Below are 23,512 nucleotides of genomic sequence, written 5' to 3'. Positions count from 1 at the left end.
TGTAACATTCAGTTGGGCAAAACTGTGCATCCTAGAGAAACAAGTTTTGAATCAATCTATCTCAGACGAGCTAGCTGGAAGAATTTACCCCAAATCCCATGACCTATAATACCTGCAGAATTTGGCAAAATTGTGGCTATTTCAGTACTGCTGCCCTGCTACAGTCAGTCACAATCATGTGATCATCATTTCCAATGCTCCCTACCAGTTTCCTACAAGAAAAGGCAATGGGGAAGCCATCAGGAAGGCAGAAGTCTATCCCATTCCCACTGTTTTTATGCCCTCCCCCCCATGGTCGTTCTCTTTCTCTGTTTAAGTAACGACACAATCCACCAAAAAGCATTTTTGATGCTTAGCTGCTGCTTGGCTGAAGTCACAATCTATTAAAACATGAGGCAGAGAGTTGTAAGAGTTCCTTCACTACAGTTCTCAAACAAGCATAACAAGAATCAGTATTATTTCTGTTTACCTGCCTCTTGCTTGCTAATTCAGTTATTTCTTTTCCTGGCTGGGCAAAGCTAACAATATGTCATGCAGTTAGAGCCTTGTGATAAAAATAAGCTGTGCCATTTCTGCCTCAAATAAATGGTTTCATGGCTGTTAGTTTTCTTCTAAATTTGCACACAATGCTGTGACAGCACTGGGGCTAGCAAGCTAAAAAACAGGAAAAGGCACTAAGGTCACTTCAATAATAATATCTGGCAACTATTTCGGAGGGTGGGGGGGAACACAGTGTTTCCTGTTTGTTTTTTTCCTTACCTTTAGCTATAGTCAGGGGTGGGTTCAGGCACTACTGCCAGTTCGCTCATGTGCGCGCTTTGCGCGCGCACACGCTTCATGCTTATGTGCAGTGCTATTAAAATTGTTCTGAGCATGTGCAGAACTGAAAAACAAGATGGCACCGCCGTCCGCATCACCTGGGGAACCAGTTCGGGGGCATGGCAGGTCTGGGTCACTGCCGGTTCGTGACCCAGACTGCCAAACCACTACCGGTTTGGCCAAACCAGTCCGAACTGATCCAAACCGGCAGGAACCCACCACTGGCTATAGTTAATCAGTCGGATTCAGACAAAAATTCATAAAAATTCTCAAAGTTATAACGATGCCAAATGAAGAGACTTACACTCTGTGTGCAAACGTAAGGCCACTGCAGTGTCACCCAGTCAAATGATGAAAATTGGGGTAATTAGCAGTATGTCTATTCTTATGACCACAGAGATGTTGCAACTTCCCCCAGTCTCCAAGGCTTTCCGGGCCCAATGGGCCAGGTAGCAGATGCAGGCCTCCTGGGTTACAAAAGGTTTACATATACTGGTGGGCAGTAGGCTTGGGTCTCCCAAGCCAATACGTCCTAGATCATAGCAGCTTTGCACCATACTGCAGCACATGCCCCCAACTAACATGAGACCTGCATCAGGCTTCTCAAAGCGTCCCCCATCCCTCTGAGGTACCTCCACCCTTCTGGTGGGGTCACAGAGACAAGACCAAAAGAAAAGGAAAAAGAAAGGATGTGAACCACTCACAGTTCAAATTCAGTTGAAAAGTGAAAATATTTTTTGCACAAGTCAAAATCTAAATCATCATTTGTTTCTGAATCTCAAGCAGAGATTTTTAATAAATTATGTTGAGTTTTTTAAAAAATTATTTTGTTGCGCTGTTTTGGTGTTTTAATCTTGTATGCTGCCCAGAGTCATCTATTTGAGATGAGTAGCTACATTGATTAACCAAATGAATAAATCATATCTAAATTCAGCCTACATCACCATCACATATATAGGTTAGGGTTAGTCCCCCAAACACTCAATGCTCGCCAAATACAGCTGAAAGATATGCCACATTAAGAATAAGCTGAGTTGCAAGAGATATCAAAACAACAATAAAGATTTGGGAAAAGTATATTAAATGAAAGGAAAGCCAAAGGAAAGTGTAATAGCAAATAATTATAATGAAATAATGGGGGGATTTCATAAAATCAGTGTTGGTGGAAGGCAAAGAGAATAAACCTACTCAAGAATATATGTTGTTTTGGAGGGGATAAGGGCACAATTGGAATATATTGTATATCTTTTAGTTGTTATAGATGAAAAAACATAAGGGGGGGAAAGGGTATCCTGGGGTGGGGGTGTACTGTAATATTTTTTTTCTTTTTCTTTTTCTTTTATATTTACTATGTTTGTATTAGGGACACAGTAGCTCAGTGGCTAAGATGGTGAATTTGTCGATGAGAATGGGCGTTGGTTCTTACCTGATACGCTCATTTTCTGGTAGAGTAGAGACAGCAGCCAGACTGGGTATGCTCCGTCCATTAATTAATTGGACTGAGTCTACACTTATGATGTCATCGGGCCCTTGTGGCTCCTCCCCAGTTTCAGTTGAAGGAAAACTGTAAACTCAAATGAGAATTGTGAGCAAAAGGTGAAAGTCCATAGTCACTGTATCTCTCTCCTCCGCACAAGGATTCCCTCGCATGACCCATACCAGGGCGGGGCTGGCTGCTGTCTCTACCAGAAAATGAGCGTATCAGGTAAGAACCAACACCCATTTTCCTATTATCGTAGAGACAGCAGCCAGACTGGGACGTACCAAAGACTGGGCTGTCCACTAGGGTGGGAAATTGTAAAAAAAAGGTAAGTTAGGGCACAAGCACTTGTTGTACACCCCGCGGCCAAAAGCCACGTCAGCCGACACATACTTGTCCAACTTGTAATGACATATGAAGACTGTGGGAGACGCCCAGGTGGCCACCCGGCAGACTTCTGCCAAGGTGGCTTGAGTGGACCAAGCCGCTGATGTCACTGCACTGCATGTAGAGTGAGCTGTAATGTTTGCAGGGACCTGTATGGATTGAAGTTCATAAGACAGTTTAATACAGGCTCTTATCCAGTGCACCAGACTAGATGATGAAGCTTTGGTACCCAAGGAGGCCTGGCAAAAGGAGATGAAGAGAGCTTCTGAGTGGCGGAATGAGGCGGTGCGGTTGATGTAGATCTTGAGGGTACGACATACGTCAAGAGTGTGCCACTTGTGTTCCCTCTCATGACGGGGAGACGGACAGAAATCAGGTAAGGTCAACTCCTAACCTCGGTGGAAACAGCTATTGATCTTCGGTATGAATGTCGGGTCCAGTCTTAAGACAACTTGGTCTGGATGGAACACGCACAAGTCATGCCTGACTGAAAGAGCAGCCAAATCAGAAATATGTCTGGCTGAGGTTACAGCCACCAAAAACAGCGTTTTAAAGGACAACAGTTTCAACAAAGTGGATCTCATAGGTTCAAAGGCACAGAAGTCAAAGCCTCTAGGACACGAGGCAAGTCCCAAGTTGGATATCTATGTATGGCAGGGGGACGCAGGTTGGATGCTCCACAGAGAAATCTCCGGATCAAGGGGTGAAAAGATAGATGTTCGGATGCCAGGCCGTCCAGAACAGAGGCCAGAGCGGCCACCTGTTGGTGTAGCGTGTTAGGGGTAAGACCCTGATCAAGCCCCCTCTGCAGGAAGTCCAATATCTGCTGAATGGGTGCCCTAAGTGGGTCAACAGTCTGGTTGGAACACCACAAAGCAAAAGTCCACCACGTGGCATCATAAATGCGGTTAGTAGAGCTTCTGCGTGATGCCTGAATGGTAGCAATGATGTTGAGGGAGATGTTATCGGCTGGTAAGGCTTGCCGCTCCATCGCCATGCAGTTAATTGCAGCCACTGGGGGTCAGGATGATAAACTGACCCTTGGTGTAGAGACAGGAGAGACTGTGGGATGTGCCATGGGGTGGAGATTGACAGAGTCACTAGGTCGGCATACCAAGGCTGGCGTGGCCAAATTGGCGCTAGCAGCAACAGTTCTGCCTCCTGCTCCAGCATTTTTTGAATTACCCTCTGAATGAGGGGAAGGGGAGGAAATGTGTACAGGAGACCCCCGGATCACTGGCATCTGAGACCGTCTACTCCTTCTGCCATGGGGTCCATAAACCTTGAGTAATACCTGGGTACCTGGTTGTTGTCTGCCATCACGAACAGGTCTAGGACTGGGAGGCCGAACCGTAGTGTCAGTCAATGGAAGAGGTTCGGATGGATGCTCCACTCCGCCTGATCTATCGTTGTCCGGCTCAGCCAGTCTGCTTGGACGTTGGAGATCTTGAGATGTGTTCTTCCCTGAGAGATGACAGGTGAGATTCCGCCCGCTGGCACAACAGGTTGGACTCCTGCATCAGGGACCAGGAACGTCTTCCCCCCTGTCTGTTTATGTGTGCCTTGGTTGTGGTATTTTCCATGAGGACTAATATGTGTCGGGCCTGAACTCTATGGTGGAAGTGTCTGAGGGTGAGGCGAACTGCCCGCAATTCTAGCCAATTTATGCTGTTTTGGCTCTCTTCGAGGGACCACTGACCCTGAGCCACTAGGTCCTGCATGTGTGCCCCCCATCCTGTCAGACTTGCATCCGTCGTAAGTGTGAGACGGCATGGCTCTCTGAACAAAGTCCCTTGCAAAATCGCCAGGGACTGCCACCATTTGAGAGAGTGTAATACCTGTCTGGGAAGGGAGACCCTGAGAGGAGAGCTGCACCTGTCGGCCTTTTGATGTGGAAGCATGAACAATTGAAGGCTCCTGCTGTGAAACCTGGTCCACAGGACAGTCCCAAAGCAGGATACCATCTTGCCCAAGACTTGGGAGAGAAGAAGAAGGGATGCCTTGCGTAGACGTAGCACCTTCCTGACAAGTTCCCTCAGACTGAGAATGCGGTCATTGGATAGGAACACCCTCTTCGCCATGGTGTCTATCAAAACCCCGAGATGGAGAAGGCGAGTGCTGGGAACGAGGGGACTCTTTTTGAGATTCACCCCGAACCCGTGATTCCGCAAGGTGTGAATGGTGAGTGCGAGATCTCTTTCCGCCTGAACTGGAGACCTGGACAACAAGCGGATGTCGTCCAGGTAACAGAGAATCTGAACTGGGGATGACCTGATGTGGGCGACTAGTGCTGCCAGTACCTTTGTGAATACCCTGGGGGCAGATGATAGACCGAACTGAAGAGCTCAGGACTGGAAGTGCCTCCCCCCCATAGGAGAAGAGGAGATCTTTTCAGTGGTCTATGAAGATGGGGATATGAAGGTAAGCTTCGGTCAAGTCTACCAATGTGAGGAAGTCGCCTTTCCTGACCACCTGGAGGATGGTGTGCAGAGAATGCATTGAACCGCTGATAGATAATGTGGCAGTTCAATGTTTTTAGATCTAAAATTGCTCTCCATCCCCCAGAATTCTTCGGTACTACAAACAGGCGGGAATAAAAACCCTGCCCTTCCTGATGGGGAGAAACCGGTTGGATGGCCCAGATCTCCAACAGATGCTGAATGGCCTGTTCCATCAGTGCCCTCTTGCGAGGACACCGAGAGACTGGGCATGGCACGAAGTGTTCCTGGGGAATGGAAAGGAATTCTAGCATGAGACCAAATTTGACAGTTTTGAGTACCCAATTGTCTGTTGTGATCTCCTCCAAGCAGTGGGCAAAGAACGCCAGGCGGCCTCCAATCAGAAGAGTGTCCAGATAGTCATTTCCTACGTGAAAAATGGCGGTTGCCTCCTCCATGGTAAGATTTCTTGGGAGGGGAAACGCTGTGTGTTTCTATTGGACCTGTCCTGGTGAGATCCGACTGGCAGTGTAGGATTGGCATTGTGGACAGGGGAAGGAAGTTCCCCCATCCGCCGGTCGAAAGGGCGACCTCCTATAGAAGGGAGCGGGTCGACTGTCCTGTTTCTTGTAGATGGATGAAAGGACCTTGCGCTTGTCTTTAGATTCTGTGAGGTACGGGTCTAAGGGATTACCAAATAATTGGGTGCCACTGAATGGGGAGGCTGCTAGGCACTACTTGGTCCGGACATCCACCTGCCATTGCTTGAGCCAAAGCAGACACCTGGCTGTGACAGAAGAGGCCATGGCTTTAGAAGTGAATCTAGCAGCATTAAGGGAAGAATCAGCCGCAAATTCAACCGCTGCCCTGATCTTGTTGAGATCCCAATGTGATCTAGTCAGGATCACAGTAGGAGCGATGCGCTCCTGAAGCTGCTCAATCCAAACCAGGGCCACCCTGGAGAAAAAAGAAGTGGCTGTAGAGGTCCTAACAGTCCAGGGCCCAGCCTGATAGTTTTTGACTAAGATTTGATCTGACCTTTTCTCTTCAGGCTTGAGAACCTCCTCAGGGGATCCAGAGACCACAGTAGGTAAAGACAGGGCTGCAACTGGTGCATCCACTGAGGGAGTCTCGAAGAACTTGGTGCGGTCTGCTGCAATGCTGTAGAGAGGTTTGTCAAGGTTGGTTGGCTGTGGGCCCGTGCCTGGAGACTCCCACTGCTTCTGGATGACGTTCAGGAATATCTTGGGAACAGGGATCACCTCTTTTTCCACTGTGGGTTTAGTGAATGGGATACTGGGACCCTTAGTTGAAGCCGGTTCTGCCGGTTTATCCTGTGAAGTAGAAGCTGAAGCAGAAGATGGTAAGTTAGCAGCTTTAATGGCCTTAAGTAGAAGAGACATGAATTGATCACTTTTGAATAATCTGGTAAAGGCAGGGGCATCTGGGGTGACTACCTCGTCATCAGACAGGTCTGAGTCCCGCAGGTTATCTTGCTCCCCGCCAATTGAGGCCTGAGAAGCAGAGGCAGAGGGATCAGGTTGCTGAGCCACAGCAGAAGATTTATGCTTATGGCCCTGTGATGGAGCAAGTTGGGAGTGTTGTTGTAGGCCAGCAGCCATGACCTGTTTAATGGTTTCAGCAATGATGGTTGCCATATCAGCAGGAGAGGTTTAGGGCCCCCCAGAACCATATGTAACCGGGAGGGAAGCCTGTTCAAAGGTGTGCTCCCTATTGAGAGGAACATCAAAGAAATTTCCTCTGTTGTCAGGTTCCATCGAAGATGAGGACTCCGAAGAAGACAATTCCCCTTCTGAATAGGCCAGGGTGAGGTCAGGGCCCATGGGAGGCAAGACAAGTGGAGCTGGGGACGCCACTTGGTGATCCTCGGAGGGAGGGAGGGAGGGCTGGGCAGTTAGAATATGTTGTTGTTTCTGGGCCCTCTGAAGTTTTTTCTCAAGGGCCTTCTGCCTGTGTTCTTCTGCCCTGGTAGCCGCTTTAGAGACCTTGGGGCTTACTCCTGAGGAAGGGGCCTCTTTGGCCTGCCTCTTCCTGCTGCTCTTTGCCCCTGATGGTCCTGCCTCCTCTAATCCTGCATTCATATCCATAGCTGGATCAGCCATTTCCCCAAACATAAATCAACACCCTAATAAGATAGGCAACAGTCTCACCTGTTTGCTGGCTAGGTGCTCCTGACCCGGTCCACCTGGGGTGGTCATGCATTGCTGGGCACTCCAAACTGCTGCTGTAGAGTTCGCATCTTTTTTAAAGTGTCCAAAATGGCCAACTTGTATTCTCTGAGGCTTTTCCAAGCCTCAAAATGGCCACCGCTATCTTCACGGGCTTTTCCAACCGTTGGATATGCTATGGTTTTCTCCTACTTGTGCCAACAAGGGATTTCATATGGCTGTATTTTTTTAAACAGTTTTTCAATGTATTTACCAATATTAAAATGCTTTAACGTTTACCAAAAGAAAAAGAAAGTGTGATAGCTCAGTCTGTCTTCTCCCTGAGAGAAAGTGGAACCCTGGTATAGCAGACCATTCCTCACTGGGAGATAAGGAAACACTAAGAGAGAATTAAGCTAATTTAAATATATTCAAGGCTCCAGGGTCATATAAACCAGGGCACTGAAGGAATTAGTGAGCGTAATTACAAAATCACTCTTGGTAATCTTTAAGAGAGCCAGTTTGGTGTAGTGATTAAGGCATTAGGCTAGAAACCAGAAGACCATGAATTCGAGTCCTGCGTTAAGCACAAAGCTATCTGGGTAATTTTGGGCAAGTCATTTTCTCTCAGCCTAGGAAGGAGGAAAAACCTTGGCAAGAAAATTGCAGGGATGTTGAAAGGTCAACAGCCAAATTCTATGAGGAAAGATTAAAGATCTGACTAGATTTAACTTGTGGAAAAGAACAACGGGAGATACACTAGGAATCTTCAAATACCCATATCTAAAGGGTTATCATACAGAAAAGAGAATGAAGTTACTCTCCATTGCCTAGAAGGCATGATCAGTGCCAATGAGTTAAAAAGCAAGTTCAGGCTGGATATCAGGAAGAATTTTTTGACTATACAAGCTGTCAGTGGAACATAGGAAGTGGTGACTTCACTTTTGTTAAAAGGCGTTCAGACAAAGGTTGGATGATCATATGTCACCAATAATTTAATGGCTCCTGAACTGATTTCTAAGGTCCCTTCCAAATCTATTATTCCACTTATAAAATTCAAATTCTCTGTCAGAATTCCAATTATTTTCCCAGCATTAAAAAAAAATGAAATAAACAATGTCATACAACAACATTCATTAAAGGCAGATCCAATTTATAAAGAGATCCAAAATGTGATAAACATTGATTTGCTTCTGTGGCTTATCCTCACAACAGCAGTTTTTCTGCTTCAAATTGTAAAACAACAAGCTACAATTCATTCAAAAGATGAAGAAACAACTTTTGTTACCATTTGTTAGCTCAGAAGCAAAATATTCCCAATACATTTTTCTCAGGCCTTTAGACATCCATTTCTTGGAATTGTGCTAGATTTGTGTGGTGACATTTCTAAATATAACTTGCTTTTCTCCAACTGTCCTCTTCTGGCTTGGCCCAATTTTGACATTTACTTTTCTTTAGGCTCTCTAAAATAATAATCTGGCACACTCCTGTTATTTTCACACAAGGTTCTTCTTCTTTTCACACAAAGTTCTCCTGCTGAATGTATATGCTTGACAAGATATATTTAATAATAATAATAATAATAATTTTTAATTTATTAGCCGCTCCCTCTCCAAAAAGGACTCGGGGCGGCGTACAATAAAACATATAACACATAAAAACATATGTGCAAACACATAAACAGCAAATCCACACATATACAAAGACATACATGCACGGAGGAGGTAACAATTACATCACATTAAGAATGTTAAAAAATCAGCCATTAAAATACCCCTTAATAATAACACAATTTAAAATTTAAAAGGACTGTCAGGAGGAATAAGAAAAAACTACGGTTGAGCCAGGCCAGATAATTGAAAAAGGTGGGTCTTAAGCTGTACACGGAAGGAGCGGAGATCGGAAGTAATCCTGATGTCACGGGGGAGGTCATTCCACAGGGCTGGGCCCATCACAGAGAAGGCTCTGCTCCTGGGTGTCGCCCCCCGACACTGTTTAGTGGACGGCACCCGGAGAAGTCCCTCTCTGTGTGAGCAGATTGGTCGTAGGGATGTATGGGGCAGGATGCGATCCCGCATGTAACTAGGTCCTGTGCCATGAAGCGCTTTAAAGATCGTAATCAAAACCTTGAAACGCACTCGATAGACTACAGGAAGCCAGTGCAGCTCACGCAGGAGAGGTGTTACAGGGGAGTATCTAGTCCTCCCCATAATCACCCGCGCGGCCGCATTCTGGACCAACTGCAGTCTCCGAGTGTATCTCAAGGGAAGCCCCATGTAGAGAGCATTGCAGTAGTCCAGGCGAGACGTCACCAGCGCATGTGTGACTGTGCGTAGGGCATCCCGGTCCAATAAGGGGCGCAATTGGCGCATCAGGCGAACCTGATGGAACGCCCCCCTTGCCACGGCTGTTACATGGTCATCCATGGACAGCCGGGCATCCAGGAGGACGCCCAAATTGCGCACCCGTTCCACGGGGGCCAGTTGCTCGCCCCCGATGGCCAGAGATGGAAGCAACTGGTTGAACCGGGGGGCCGGAAGCCACAGCCACTCCGTCTTGGAGGGGTTGAGTTTTAGTCGGTTGCCATCCATCCATTCATTTGAGACTGAATTGTGCTTATATGACTTCAATGTTTATCTGCTATAGTATCTATAAGTGCAAATTTGGGATGGGTAGATTTTGAAGTTGATTCAACCATTCAGAAAACTGTCCATCACCTCCAACTAATTTGGAGGAGCAACTGGATCTCCTACCTCTTTCAGGCTGTAACTGAAAATCAACTAATGGGTGCTTTTCTGCTGGATCCATTTTTTCCAGTGGATAGTATCACCTTTTAGAGAAACAGCTGCCCATGTTTTTATAACTAGGTAAATGTGCTTTCATAAACAGAAATAAATTGCCATAATTCTGGCTATTGCAAATAACTTTTATAGCCTTACATTCCTAAAAGAGTAAGACACAACTTGTAGGACAGATTTTTTTTTTAAATTTTCCATGTATATATTTTTTCCCAGACAATGGTAAAAATGTAAAGGCTGGCAGAGAAGGGGAAAGGGCCACATTGAGAAATTAAAAATTATTACGAGCTAATAAGGAATTACTTAGATTGCTGAAGAGCTGTTCTGTGATTGGCTAAACAGTGAAACTGCTAGAGAGGATGGCAAGGGCTAAGATGCTTGGTAGTGTGTCTTTTGGGGCAATAGCAATACCAGTAATGGCTCTAAATTTACTTTAAAAAAAAGATGGGATCCACAAGGGTGTTTGGCAAACTGCAAACAGTCTGTGCATTATATGTTGTACTAGTCATGTAGAGAGTAATCTTTTTTAAAGTATAGAGGCCTCGTTCTTTGTGTATTTGTTTTAATGATCTTCATATTTCCGAAGAAAAAATGACTTATTTTTCATATCTTCCTCCATTCTAAAGGGCCAAACAGCAACAACAACAACACAGCAGTGCAGCTGTATTCAAAGCAAACAAAAGATAGACGTAGAATCCCAAAGGTGTTTTTCAAAAGGCAACTGGACTTTGCTTTTCCCTAAACAAATTTTGTTGATCATTCAAGAAGCTTCTTCAGTGAAACGACTTCAAGGAAAAACAAAGTCCAGTTGCTTAAAAAAAACCACCTACCTTTGGAACAACCATGATGTAAATGACTAAGAATCTCCCTGGACAGATAGAAGTAGTTTCTGGCATCCTAATAAATGAAGAAATGGATATGAAGCTCATCATCCTGACTTTTAACACTGGAAGTTTTTAAGAAGACATTGGACAGCCATTTGTCTGAAATGGTACAGGGCAGCGATGGAGAACCTTTTTGGCATTGAGTGCCAAAATAGGATGCATCTGCGTGTGTGCCAGAAACTGGAAGAGCAGCCGCATGTGCGCAGGGAAGATGATCTTCCAGTTTCCAGCGCTCACATGCACACCGGCCACCTGGTCTTCTGGTTTCTGGCACGCATGTGCGCACAAATGCCAACTGGCCGGGGTACATGCACACACTGAAAACTAATCTTCCCAGTGCACACATGCACCTTGGGCGGCTGGTCTTCCGGTTTCTGGCACTCCCATGCACGTAAAAACCAGCTGGCCAGTGCGGCAAAACCAGGAAGAGCAATGGTTCTGCATGCCACTTCTGGCACATGTGCCATAGGTTCGCCATGATGGGTATAAGATTTCCTGCCTGAGCAGGGGGTTGGACTAGAAGACCTCCAAGGTCCCTTCCAACTCTTATTATTCTGTTCTGTTATACTTAACTGAGTACTATGCCTGAGAATGCCCATACATTTAGGCATTAAACAGTTCTCATTTTTGTTCTTGTCATATTTTGTTATTAATCTATTGCTACGTGAAATGCACATATCAAGCTGCTGGAGAAGAAAGTATTACAAGTTTTACTTATCTCCAATACCGAAGCATGCATGATGCTGCTTTCATTCTTAATCCTCCTTACTTTTGATATCTTAGCGTACTTTGAGTGTTTTTCTTTGGAATTCCATGTGTATAATACTGTTCTTCCCATCGGTTCTTCTTCTTCCTATTTCCTGTTTTCCAAATCTTTTTTATATCTTGTCAGATTTTGACATTCTTATTCAAAACCTCACAAGATTTCATAGAAGGACTTCAAAACCTAAGAGATTTGCCAATAAGAAACGAATATAGGAGGTTCAACAAAGGTACTTGGGCCTGCCATATGAATCATGCCAATGATAAAGGCTCTTTGATTATTTGATTTGTAATTTTTTTATTAACACCCTTCTCGCAGGCAGAATTGCATGGTTACAAAATAGTCCTCCACATTCTACAAAGTATTCTACAAAGTTTTGAGTCACAGGTGATGGTTGCCACATCCTTCACAGTTTCCAACACAAATACCCTGTATTATTTTTAACCACATTTGGACAACGGCTCTAAGATAGCTATCTTCAACAAATGTTAAATATGTTTTTTCTTCATCCTCAAATCCTTTTGTTGTCACGACTCATGCATGGAAAAATCAACGAATGAAATAGCAAGCTATGGAAGATTAAATATTACTTCTGCAAGTCTCGTATGAATGGAGGAAAGAGCTATTTAACTTTTACCTGTTCGATGAAGTCAGCAATTGCTTTGATCTGCTATGATAATCATAGAAAAATAGATAAGACTGCATTTTTTAAGTGGCTGGCAAAGTGCAGAGTTACGCTAGATGAACACAGAGAAGAATATGACTTAAAGTTAAAATGTTCTCCTTCGCCCCTTTCTTTGCCTCACAATGATTTTAAATGGAGCCATGACACTTTTATTGACTTTGATTTTGTGTTTTAAAGAAAAACTGCATAATCATTATTTTTCAGACTTATACTACTCAGTCAATCATTTTATCTGGGTCATTGACCAGCAAGCTTATAGCAAAATAGTTGAGTTCCATTAAATTTAATAAGAATTATTTTCCTATGTGTACAAGATAGTAGCCTTAATATAATTTACTAATTAAGAGCTTGATTAATGGATTAAAAACTAAGCTTACAAAGTTCCTCTATTAAAAATAAAAAGCAGAAATAAAATCTCTGGAATAGTTATGGTTGAAGAAATAGATATGGATTATTTCCTCAGCATGATATTTACCAAGGACAATGCAAAATAACATTTTGATATTAGAAGACATCATCTTTTTTTCTTTTTAAGTTTTTTAGTCCTAATTTGTCTCTATCTGGTATAAGCATGATTTTTTTGTTCCTTTTCTTTTTAAGTATAGAGAGAAAATTATGACTTTTGACATGAACAGAAATGTGTGGTTATTTGTTTAGACATTTTTCAGAACGTATTAACTTTGCAAGAATGTTTCCTTACTTTTTTAAATGTCCTCAAATTTAGAAATGTGTAAAGACTGAATAATGTTTTCATGTATGTGAATTTCATAAAATGGTAATAAAAAAATCAAAGCAAGCAAAACTAATTCTCATCTCTTATTTGTTCATGTTTGATTTTGAACTGCTACACTTCTATATAGCACGTTTATAAATGGTTTCTTGAGGATCAACACATACTGTACATGGTTTTTTAATTTAAATAATCTTCCACTTGAACATATATTTTTTTTTAATGTGGAAGATACTTTAACGTTCTGGTAATTTTACTGTCGTATGAAAACAGTCTTACAATTTTAAACAATCTTTTAGAACATTGAAATTGTAACAATATAATGCACTTGGTGATAATGCAAAATACTGTAATTACTGCTCTTTTGGGGACTTTCTTAAAAATAGGATAAGTAAATTAAGTTGGGCAATACAGGACAGAAAAAAGATCTTACCAATCATAGCAACTTGTCAAATATTAATATATACACTTTCCTGGGTTGGTACGCTACTAAATTCAGAATAAGTCAAAAGTTCAGACCTAATCTGGTTCATGTTTTAAAACTTGAATTTTAAAATTTCAGAATCATAAGTTACATGCCTTGGCAAAAGCCTGTAGCTGCAAAGATCTTGCCCCCCTCAAGTTGGTCTAGGACAGGGGTCTGCAAAGTTGGCTCTGGCTGGCTGGGGAATTCTGGGAGTTGAAATCCACCAGTCTTAAAAGAGCCAATTTTGCAGACCTCTGGTCTAGGATTAAGAAATCAAATGCGAAGATACACAGTCCAGAAACAAACTTCATTGCTCTTTAAAAGAGAAAACAGTATTTTAAGAAAACATATGATAAAGACTGGAGACTAAAATATATAACATAAGGACCTGAATCACACAACCAGGATAAAGGCTCAACAATGCAGTCCTAACTTCTATAATAAAACAGATTAAGGTCCTATACTCACTCACATAACTATAATTCTAGTTGAACACAGCCAGAACTACTAGAGGGAAAACATATATAGGATCTCATTATTTAAACTGCAGTCATTTAAATTTTGATTGTACTCTTGAAATAATCTAGCCAAATGGAAGCTATGTAAAAAACTTACCATAATTGTTTCATTTTCCTATATTATAGTAGTGAAGGCACCAGGCTAGAAACTAGGAGACAGTGCATTCTAGTTCCTACCTCAGGCATGCAAAACCAGCTGGGTAACTTTGGGCTAGTCATTTTCTCTCAGCCCAATTCACCTCATAGGGTTGCTGTTATGGGGAAAATAGGAGGAGGAAAGTGTATTGTGTGTGCTTAGTATCTTTTTATTTGGAATAAAAAGGGAGATATAAATACAGAAATGAATAAATAAATAAAATAAGCCAGTTCTTATGATCTGATTATCTTAAAGTAATATTCTTTTAGAAGGATAATGTGGTATTAGTCTTCCTAGAAAATGGGATATTTAATAGAATATCTCCTATTCATCTTCAATACTTTGCTCTCAAACATACATACCGTCTTTCCCCGAAAATAAGACAGGGTCTTATTTTCTTTTGACCCCGGGAATAAGCACTTGGTCTTATTTTCAGGGAGGTCATATTATTTTGGAGATGCAGGAGGCAGCGACCGTGGTCACCTTACGGCTGCTGCTGCTGTATTGCAATATTTTCAGGGAGGGCTTATTTTCGGGGGAGGGCTTATTTTAGTGCAAGCGCTCAAAAGCCCGATTGGGCTTATTATCCGGGGAGGTCTTATTTTCAGGGAAACAGGGTATTCAGTGTATTTTACCTGAGGGAAATACTCACACTTTAGCCCACTTGTCAAGTTCTTCATCCAAGTAAGTTTTAATTTTCTTTGGTTGAAGACCAAGAGAGTGTCCAGCAAAGTAGATGCAGTTTTCATCCTCCTCCACTAAATGTGGACTGGCTGAAGGGGAAACAATCAGAGAAAGCCATTAAAAGACTGCTACTCTTCTTATCTGTTTGAAGCAAATAGGAAAAATGACAGATGCATTTGCAACTGAAGACATTAACATATATTTACCAAAATATTATTCTCCTGTTATGGGTCTTTGGTACACAGAGCAAAAAACATTTGCGAAATTGCCAAAATTATCTTCATTAAAAGACGCAAAGATATCCTTTAGTGCATTTACCAAAGATATATGTGTTAACATTGATTATACTATAGTTTCATGCTGCAAAAATATTATAACCATGCTACTTGTATCAAAGTATAGCAAAAGCATGTTAACCCACTTCTCCTTCAACACAAAGAAGGCAAGCTATATGTACAATTAAGGAAGTCGTTTATAGTCTTGGCCTCATTCTAGATATGTTTGTACTGTAACACTCCATTAAAAAAGATTGATGAGGAATCCTAGAGCCATAGTTCCAAGTTTTTTGAAGAAGAGTAGTAGCATTTGATCAAAAAACCTACTAACAAAGGACTTACCAAGGATCAGAGGCTACCAAGAACATGAGAGGCTAAAAACCAAGCCTAATAAAGAAAAGTTGAAGGAATGGCATGAACCGTTGTGGCACAGTGGTTAGAATGCAGTACTGCAGGCTACTTCTGCTGACTGCCAGCTGCCTTCAATTTGGCAGTTCGAATCTCACCAGGCTCAACGTTGACTCAGCCTTCCATCCTTCCAAGGTGGGATAAATGAAAACCCAGACTGTTGGGGGCAATAGGCTGACTCTGTAAACCACTTAGAGAGGGCTGTAAAGCACTGTGAAGTGGTATATAAGTCTAAATGCTATTGCTGCATGCTTAGCTGGACAGACAAGAAGATTGAGGAGCAATAATAGCAGTCTTCAGATTTCTAAAGCTATTTCAATTCTGTTGCCCAACAAGAAAGGACCAGAATCAGCGGGCTATTCTGATGGAGAATTAGATTCAAGATCTATATTAGAATTCCTGCAGATTGCCTCATAAAGTGTTATGTTCCCTTTTCCAAATTGGGTACAATATTGAACAATATTGAATAAGTTCTGATGTCTTTTCCAATTCTATGATTCCATGAAGGAGTTCCATTTGTGAAACATATTTCTTCTGTTACTAATCATTATGCAAGAAGTTTCATCTGCATCAACAACACACTAGACATAAAGTATTGTCCATGCTTCAAAAATTATTTATAAGACATGCTTTGGAGATTGGAGAACAACTCCGTCCAATACTCATTTAAATAGTGTCTGTGTTTTTTCAGCCTTGAAGAACAGTTTCGTTGCCATAATGAACTGAATGATGAAAACAGTATCTCCTTTCCTTTCAAATAATTTTCAAAACGTGAATAACATAGACGATCCCTAAATTTGAATACACAGCTATGCAAAACACACTATATAATAGAGAAAATAAATATCTTAGAGGTCCATATGAAAAAGTCAAAGACTTTTGGATAAATGGCAAGTTATTTCATTTTTTATAATAACTACATAGTCTTGGAAAATAATTCTAGCTTCCCTCTTTTCTCCCTGATTCCCCTTTTACGCCAGCAAGAATTTTCAATACCTATAAAATGTAAATATTATGGACAATAGAAACACAGAAGACTGTTTAGGATCTGAGGTATAAATATGACATTAAAAGTGCTGTAATATAGGCAACAGGAGTTATAGTTTTGTTACAAACTGTCTCCTAACCCATTCATAGTTAATGACAAATACTATAAAGCAATTAGGAATATGGCATGCATATTAACTGCCCATGTCTGACTTTGTATTATTTATTTTATTTTATTTATTTATTTCCTGCTTTTATTATTTTTACAAATAACTCAAGGCAGCAAATTTATCTTACACACTTTCTTTCTATTTTCCCCACAACAATCCTGTGAGCAGTGGTGGGACTCAAATAATTTAACAACCAGTTGTTTGCCCTAATGATTTCTTCCAACAACCAGTTCACCAAATTGCTCAGAAAGTTAACAACAGGTTCTCCCGAAGTGGTGCGAACTGGCTGAATCCCACCACTGCCTGTGAGTTGAACTGGGCTGAGAGCAATTGGTCCAGGTGGTTTTACTGGCTAAGGCTGGACTAGAAGTTATGGTCTCCTGCTTTTTAGCCAATTTAACCACTAGACTAAACTGGCTCTCTAGTTATCTACGGCTGATTATTAAATGTCTAATTTGGAAAATTAGCTTCAAAATCAGTTTAGGAATTAGATTTCTTTATGTGTACTTCAGATTCTTAATGGGCTACTCTGTGTTACAAGCAGTATGCTAGTTCAGTTCGAGGAATCCACATTTAAATTAATGTATAGGCGTTAACTTAAGCATCATTAAAATGCACCAGATGCTACTGTTCTTCTGAGAGTGTTAAACACCTATATTAATGTGGCTAACTTGCTCAAGGGTTGATACATTTTAGAGGGACTTCTGCAATGAACAGAGGCTATTACTGATCAGAGAAATTATTCCTGCCCTGGTCTCTTTATCTGTAGAAGAAAATAATCCCTATATGATCAAAGTTTGGATATCTCTTAGGCTACATGGACGTATACGGTAAAGAAACACCCTCATAGCATTTCAGCTATGAGGGTGTTTCTCTAAGTGATTTTTAGGAGAAGTGGATTAGATAAAGTGGAATGTTATTCAAATATCCATAAAAATATTTCATTTATGTTATTTATTTATCAAATTTATTTAGCCACTCATCTTACAAATGTGGAATAGGGTAGGGGACAATAAAGCAGTTTTTAAAAAGCCTAAAACAACTATTAAAAACCACCAAACATACAAATATAAGACATACTGTGGAAGTATGGACTAGCATACTAGTGGGATTCAAAAAAAAATTACTACCGATTCTGTGGGCGTGGCTTGGTGGACTTGGTGTTGCTTGCTGGCTGTGGCTGGGTGAGCATGACCGGGGAAGGATACTGTAAAATCTTCATTCCCTCCACACTCCAGGGGAAGGTTACTGCAAAATCCCCATTTCTTCCTGATCAGCTGGAACTCGGGAAGCAGAAAATAGATGGGGGCAGGGCCAGTCAGAGGTGGTATTTACTGGTTCTCTGGACTACTCAAAAATTCTGCTACCGATTCTCCAGAACCTGTCAGAACTTACTGAATGCCACCTCTGGTGTCTTCCTATAAACAAGCTCCCCAAAATATGGATAACTTATGTCAGCTCTACTCTTTACTCCTGAAATAAGCTGTGAGCAGCCATGTATTTTGGTTATGATAAATAGAAATATAATCTAATAAGCAGATTTAAAAAAATTGAGACACAGTTTTGCCTAGTGGTTAAGGCATCAGGCTAGAAACTGGGAAGAGACCATATGTTCTAGTCTCACTTTAGCCATGAAAGGCTGCTGGGTAACTTTGAGCCAGTCAAAGAGTATTAGATATATTTGCCACCTTGCGTTGTGTATTAAAACAATAAAAGAGGGATATAAACAGATAAGATTCAGGCTTCCGTAAATGTAACACAGTTTGTACAAGTTTTGATGACTTCTAGAAGATATTAGAAATCTGCTCACAAAAAAAAATATTAAAATGAAATATATATGTGTACTTTCTTCTTTTTGCTATGATATTACACCAGTAAGGTGATAAAGGTAATCAGTAAGGCTGCAAAGAATTTTCACTCAGTAGGAGGGGGAAAACTGTGGAGGCATAAAATATGGACTGGAATCCCATGTTAGATAAGTAGGTTTGCATTCACACAAGTTTTTACTCCCTCATTCTCTTTGTATGCACTTTTCAAATCTATTCCAGAAAGTTTCTCAGGAATAAATTAGTTGAGAAGCTGTGAGGAAGGAGAAATGCAATTGCTAGCTGACTCCATTCTGCTATGGGAAGGAACCCCTGAAGCCATAACGTCATGTCCCTTAATTAAACACGAGAAGAGGCGATTAGCCTGTTTCATCTCATTTCATTCCTTACTCTACTATTTTCTGTATCAGGGTCATGAGGGACAATGCTCCATTTATTGGAAGCTCATGTTTTTGCATGTATCCGCTACTGATATCTTGTACCCAAATATGTAGAAGTAGACAGCTTGAAAAAAAGTCTATTAAAATTTACATAAAAACCTTATTATATAAATACAACAGAATACTAAAGCAATTTCATTTTAGAGCTGTGGGAAAACAGATTAAATAATTGCAATGCATTTCGAAGTAGGTTTTTGTGATACTGCTTTTAACTCAACCGCTAATGCATCTGCCACATATAAGGGACTTCTAAGTTCTTAATTAAAGCTTTAAAGGCTTTTAGAAAATTTAGAACACACAAACATTTCAATATAATCTATAATACCAACTTTTTATGTTTTTTTTTTAAATCAGCATCCTTATAAAAATAAAAAAATCATAGAGAGGTAAATATTATTATCACTTCTAAATTGGTTATGTCCACAGTCCTTTGTTATTTTAGAGCAGTGTTTCTCAAACTTGGCGACTTTAAGTCCTGTGGACTTCAACTCCCAGAATCCCCCAGCCAGCATAGCTGGCTGGGGAATTCTGGGAGTTGAAGTCCACAGGACTTAAAGTCGCCAAGTTTGAGAAACACTGTTTTAGAGGATAATAATGAAGTCTATAGAGATTATAAGTAGCCAATATTTTATTTGAGATTCAGAACAATAAATTTCATCAGAACTCTGTAAATCTCAGTCAAGCATTAGAGTAGGTAGTGAGTTAAAGAGTGATTTTTTTTTATTTGCTCAATCTCATGGCATAAAATACCATTTGAGTATTAAAACAAATACAATGTAAAATACCAAGACTTTTTTTCCCCTTTCTTATTTTTGAGTAAAAAAATTGACAGAGCAACTTGGAACAGTACCTCTTCATATAAACCAACTTATTGCAAGTTAACTGCATCCCTATCAGGACTGGAATGCTCTTCTCATAGTAACACAGTAAACACGTCCTATGATCTTCCATTTGGACAGCTCCAAACTACACACTATGCGTGACTGCATTGAAAACCGCCTGGAAACTATAATCTGTCCAGGACATAACTTGTCAAATATCTAGGGTGCTTTCATTTCACCCATATAACACCATTAATCATTGAACCACATTGATAACAGTCAGCTTCCAGATGCAATTCAAGGTGTTTGGGTGTAGAGGAATTTGGGTGAACATGCGTACAGCTACTGCTATCAACATCAACCGTAACCAAGACTGAGCTTAAACTCAATTCTAATTAGCATGAAATCATTGTGTACGAATCAGAGTTCATTGCCCTGGCCATTGGGATAATTCTAAATAAAGCATCTTCAATAGATGTTTAACTACTGACCCACTGAAGCAGGAACAACCACCACCTGTTTGAATACCTGGTTTTACTATCAAACTGCTCTTGCTCTTGTGAAGTTCTCCCCCCCCCCCCCCGCCAATATAGTGATGGATTCTTATAACTTAAAACATTAGTTTGTGTTCACAACTCTGGAATGACAGAGAAAACATACTCTGACCTTATTCTGGGTAATATCACATTCATAACTGCAAATTATTTTAATTTTAATTAATTATTAATTCACAAACAATTGATACACACTCAAAGTAAACCATTCTAAACTCAATTGCAGAAAATAGGACTTCGGCAACAGAGTGGTCAACGCCTGTTCCTGGTCATGAATAGGGCTGTTAAACAAATTCCCTTCAATTTCCATTTTGCATCTTCCAAAAACCTCTTGCGGTTCGTGCAGTGAGAGTAGAGCTTGTGTAAATGCATCTATCCCACAACCCTTGGAATCCTAGGTATAGGTAGTAAATGTTTCAATAAGGCTATTAGACTCTCGCTTTCATAATACCACTGGCTTTTTTCATTTTTTTATCCTGAATAAGGGACCACAGATTTAATAATTGCACACGATTAAATAATGGAATTCATACATTATAAAGGTTAGGACTCATTACTGCATAATCAGGATGCAGAATGATGTCATGATACATGCTGTATGTCATCAATTTGACATTCTTGGTAGTTTGTTTAAGACACTGCTAACCAGACCCAAAGTCTGTGGGACATTTTCAGACAGCACTAATAACTATTAGAGCATTCAAGAAGTTCCTCCATTGAATTTGCGGAGATGATGAAACAGTATATAGAGCAGTGATGGCGAACCTTTTTTGGTTCGCGTGCCACAGGTGGGGGGAGCGCAGGGGGGTCGAGTGCGGGCGTGCTGCACCCATAATGTAACATGCGACACCCCCCCAGTGCGCATGCACGCACAACGCGCAACACCCCCATTTTTACATGCTTTTTTTGCCCTCCCCAGGCTCCATGGGCTTTATAGGAGCCTGGGGAGGGCGAAAGGAGCCTCCCCCGACCCCCCGGAGCCGCTCCAGAGGCTTCAGGGACCGTCCGGAGGCTTTCCTAAAGCCTTCGGAGCGCTTAAAACCACCCTCCGAGCAAACCGGAAGTGACTTCCGGGTTGCTCGTAGGGTCGTTTTGAGCGTTCCGAAGGCATCAGGGATGCCTCGGACAGTCCCTAAAGCCTTCAGAACGCTTAAAACGACCCTCTGAGCAACCCGGAAGTCACGTCCGGTTTGCTCGGAGGGTGGTTTTAAGCGTTCCGAAGGCTTCAGGGACAGTCCCTGAAGCCTCCGGGGGGGGGGAGGCTCTTTTCGCCCTCCCCAGGCTCCTATAAAGCCTCTGGAGCCTGGAAAAGGCGAAAAATAGCTTTTAAAAAGGTGAACTCAGTTGGCCAGCGCGCGCATGCGCGCTGGTCAGCTGACAGGGCAGCGCCTCGCGTGCCCTGACAAATGGCTCCGCATGCTACTTGTGGCACACGTGCCATAGGGTCGCCATCAATGATATAGAGCAAAGAAGCCAACGTGAGCCACATATGGAAAAGAGATAATTCCACTACTGATGGAGCAAATTGATTGAAAGGAAAGTCCAATTGCCATAAGAATCTTAATGGTGCCTCATGATTGATCCAGTTATATCTCTCATGACTGAATAAAGAAGAGTAGTGAGGTACCCTGTGTAGATAATTGTTACTGGAGGTACAGAGAGGATATGGGAATTAGAAGATGACTATTGTCTCTGGAACTTAATTTCACAGTTTTCGTTAATTTGAGGTTTAGGTTGTTATCCAGTTTTATCTTACAGTTGGACTCTTATGAATAACAAGGGCCACAAATACAAGCCAACGGATGCATACATTAGTAATTGCAAGCTTTGGAAGCACCAATTGGAACCAGAGGTCTCAATCTCTTCCCCTACCCAGTTAAAAAAAATATGCTTCATTCCTTCTGCCTCCTACTTGCCTAGTCAGCCTTACTCAGCCATTAGACAAAATAAAGCCATCTCCCTAGGCGCTTAATCTATGGGAGGATTGTATCTTTACTTTCAGATAAAAGAAATTTATTTCCCCCAAGATTTAACTTGGCTACTACTTGTCAAAAGATGAGGTTAAAAAAAATATAATTTGTTCTCTGCCTTAATCCCTTCTGCTACAAATAACTTTGGGATGGGAGGGGCCCTGAGAAAGAAATCAACAGAGATAGATAGATGATAGATAAATAGATGGATGGATGGATGGATGGATGGATGGATGGGATGGATGGATGATAGATGATAGATGATAGATAGATATAGATAGAGAGATAGAGATAGAGATAGAGATAGAGATAGATAGATAGATAGATAGATAGATAGATAGATAGATAGATAGATGATAGATAGATAGATAGATGATGATAGATGATAGATAGATAGATAGATAGATAGATAGATAGATAGATAGATAGATAGATAGATAGATAGATAGATATTGTATATATGGAAAACACAAAATCAGTGGTAGGATTAAAATTTTTTTACTACCAGTTCTGTGGGCATGGCGTGGCTTGGTGGGCGTGGCAGGGGAAGGTTACTGTAAAATCTCCATTCCCTCCCGATCACTGGGACTCGGGAGGCAGAGAATAGATGGGGGGGGGGGCAGTCAGAGGTGGTATTTACCGGTTCACCGAACTACTCAAAATTTCCGCTACCGGTTCTCTAGAGCTGGTCAGAACCTGCTGAACACCTCCTCTGCACCAGGCCCTTTGTAGAATGAATAACAATATGTATGTTGATTCAATCTAAATTCCAAAGTATTTTTCATGGCATGGAATCTTGGAAGGGAATTATAAGATAAATTGTTTTGCAAATTTTAATACTATGGCAAATCTACCAAGTTCACCTCTCTTCATTTCGTGGCTGAAATCTTCAGCTTTTCTTTCCTATCTTAAATATATTTACTAATCCTTTAAATTGCTAAGCCTTATTAATTAGGTTTCTGTATAATGCATCTATTATCTTTCATTAATATACATTGTCCTTTCTTGTATTAATCTGAGCTTCATGAGAATAATAAATAACTGAGACCCTTAGATTGGGATTAAGTTAAACGCCAAAAAGTAAATCAACACAAAACCACATTGT

General features: G+C 41.3%; 1 protein-coding gene across 2 annotated transcripts in view; it reads right to left on the bottom strand.

Annotated features, from left to right (window-relative positions):
- Positions 1–23,512, bottom strand: part of KYNU (kynureninase) — a 121,593-nt gene that overhangs the window by 75,229 nt on the left and 22,852 nt on the right. For both annotated transcript variants that reach the window (XM_081935115.1, XM_081935116.1), the window contains exon 3: positions 14,925–15,045. In XM_081935115.1, coding sequence (XP_081791241.1) covers positions 14,925–15,045 — 121 coding nt within the window. The remainder of the gene's footprint in view (positions 1–14,924; positions 15,046–23,512) is intronic.

Source organism: Natrix helvetica, assembly GCF_964273705.1.
Source record: "Natrix helvetica genome assembly, chromosome: 1".
NCBI classification, from domain to species: domain Eukaryota; kingdom Metazoa; phylum Chordata; class Lepidosauria; order Squamata; family Natricidae; genus Natrix; species Natrix helvetica.
The sequence above is the reverse complement of the archived record's forward strand: the minus strand, read 5'-3'. Positions and strand labels throughout refer to the sequence as shown.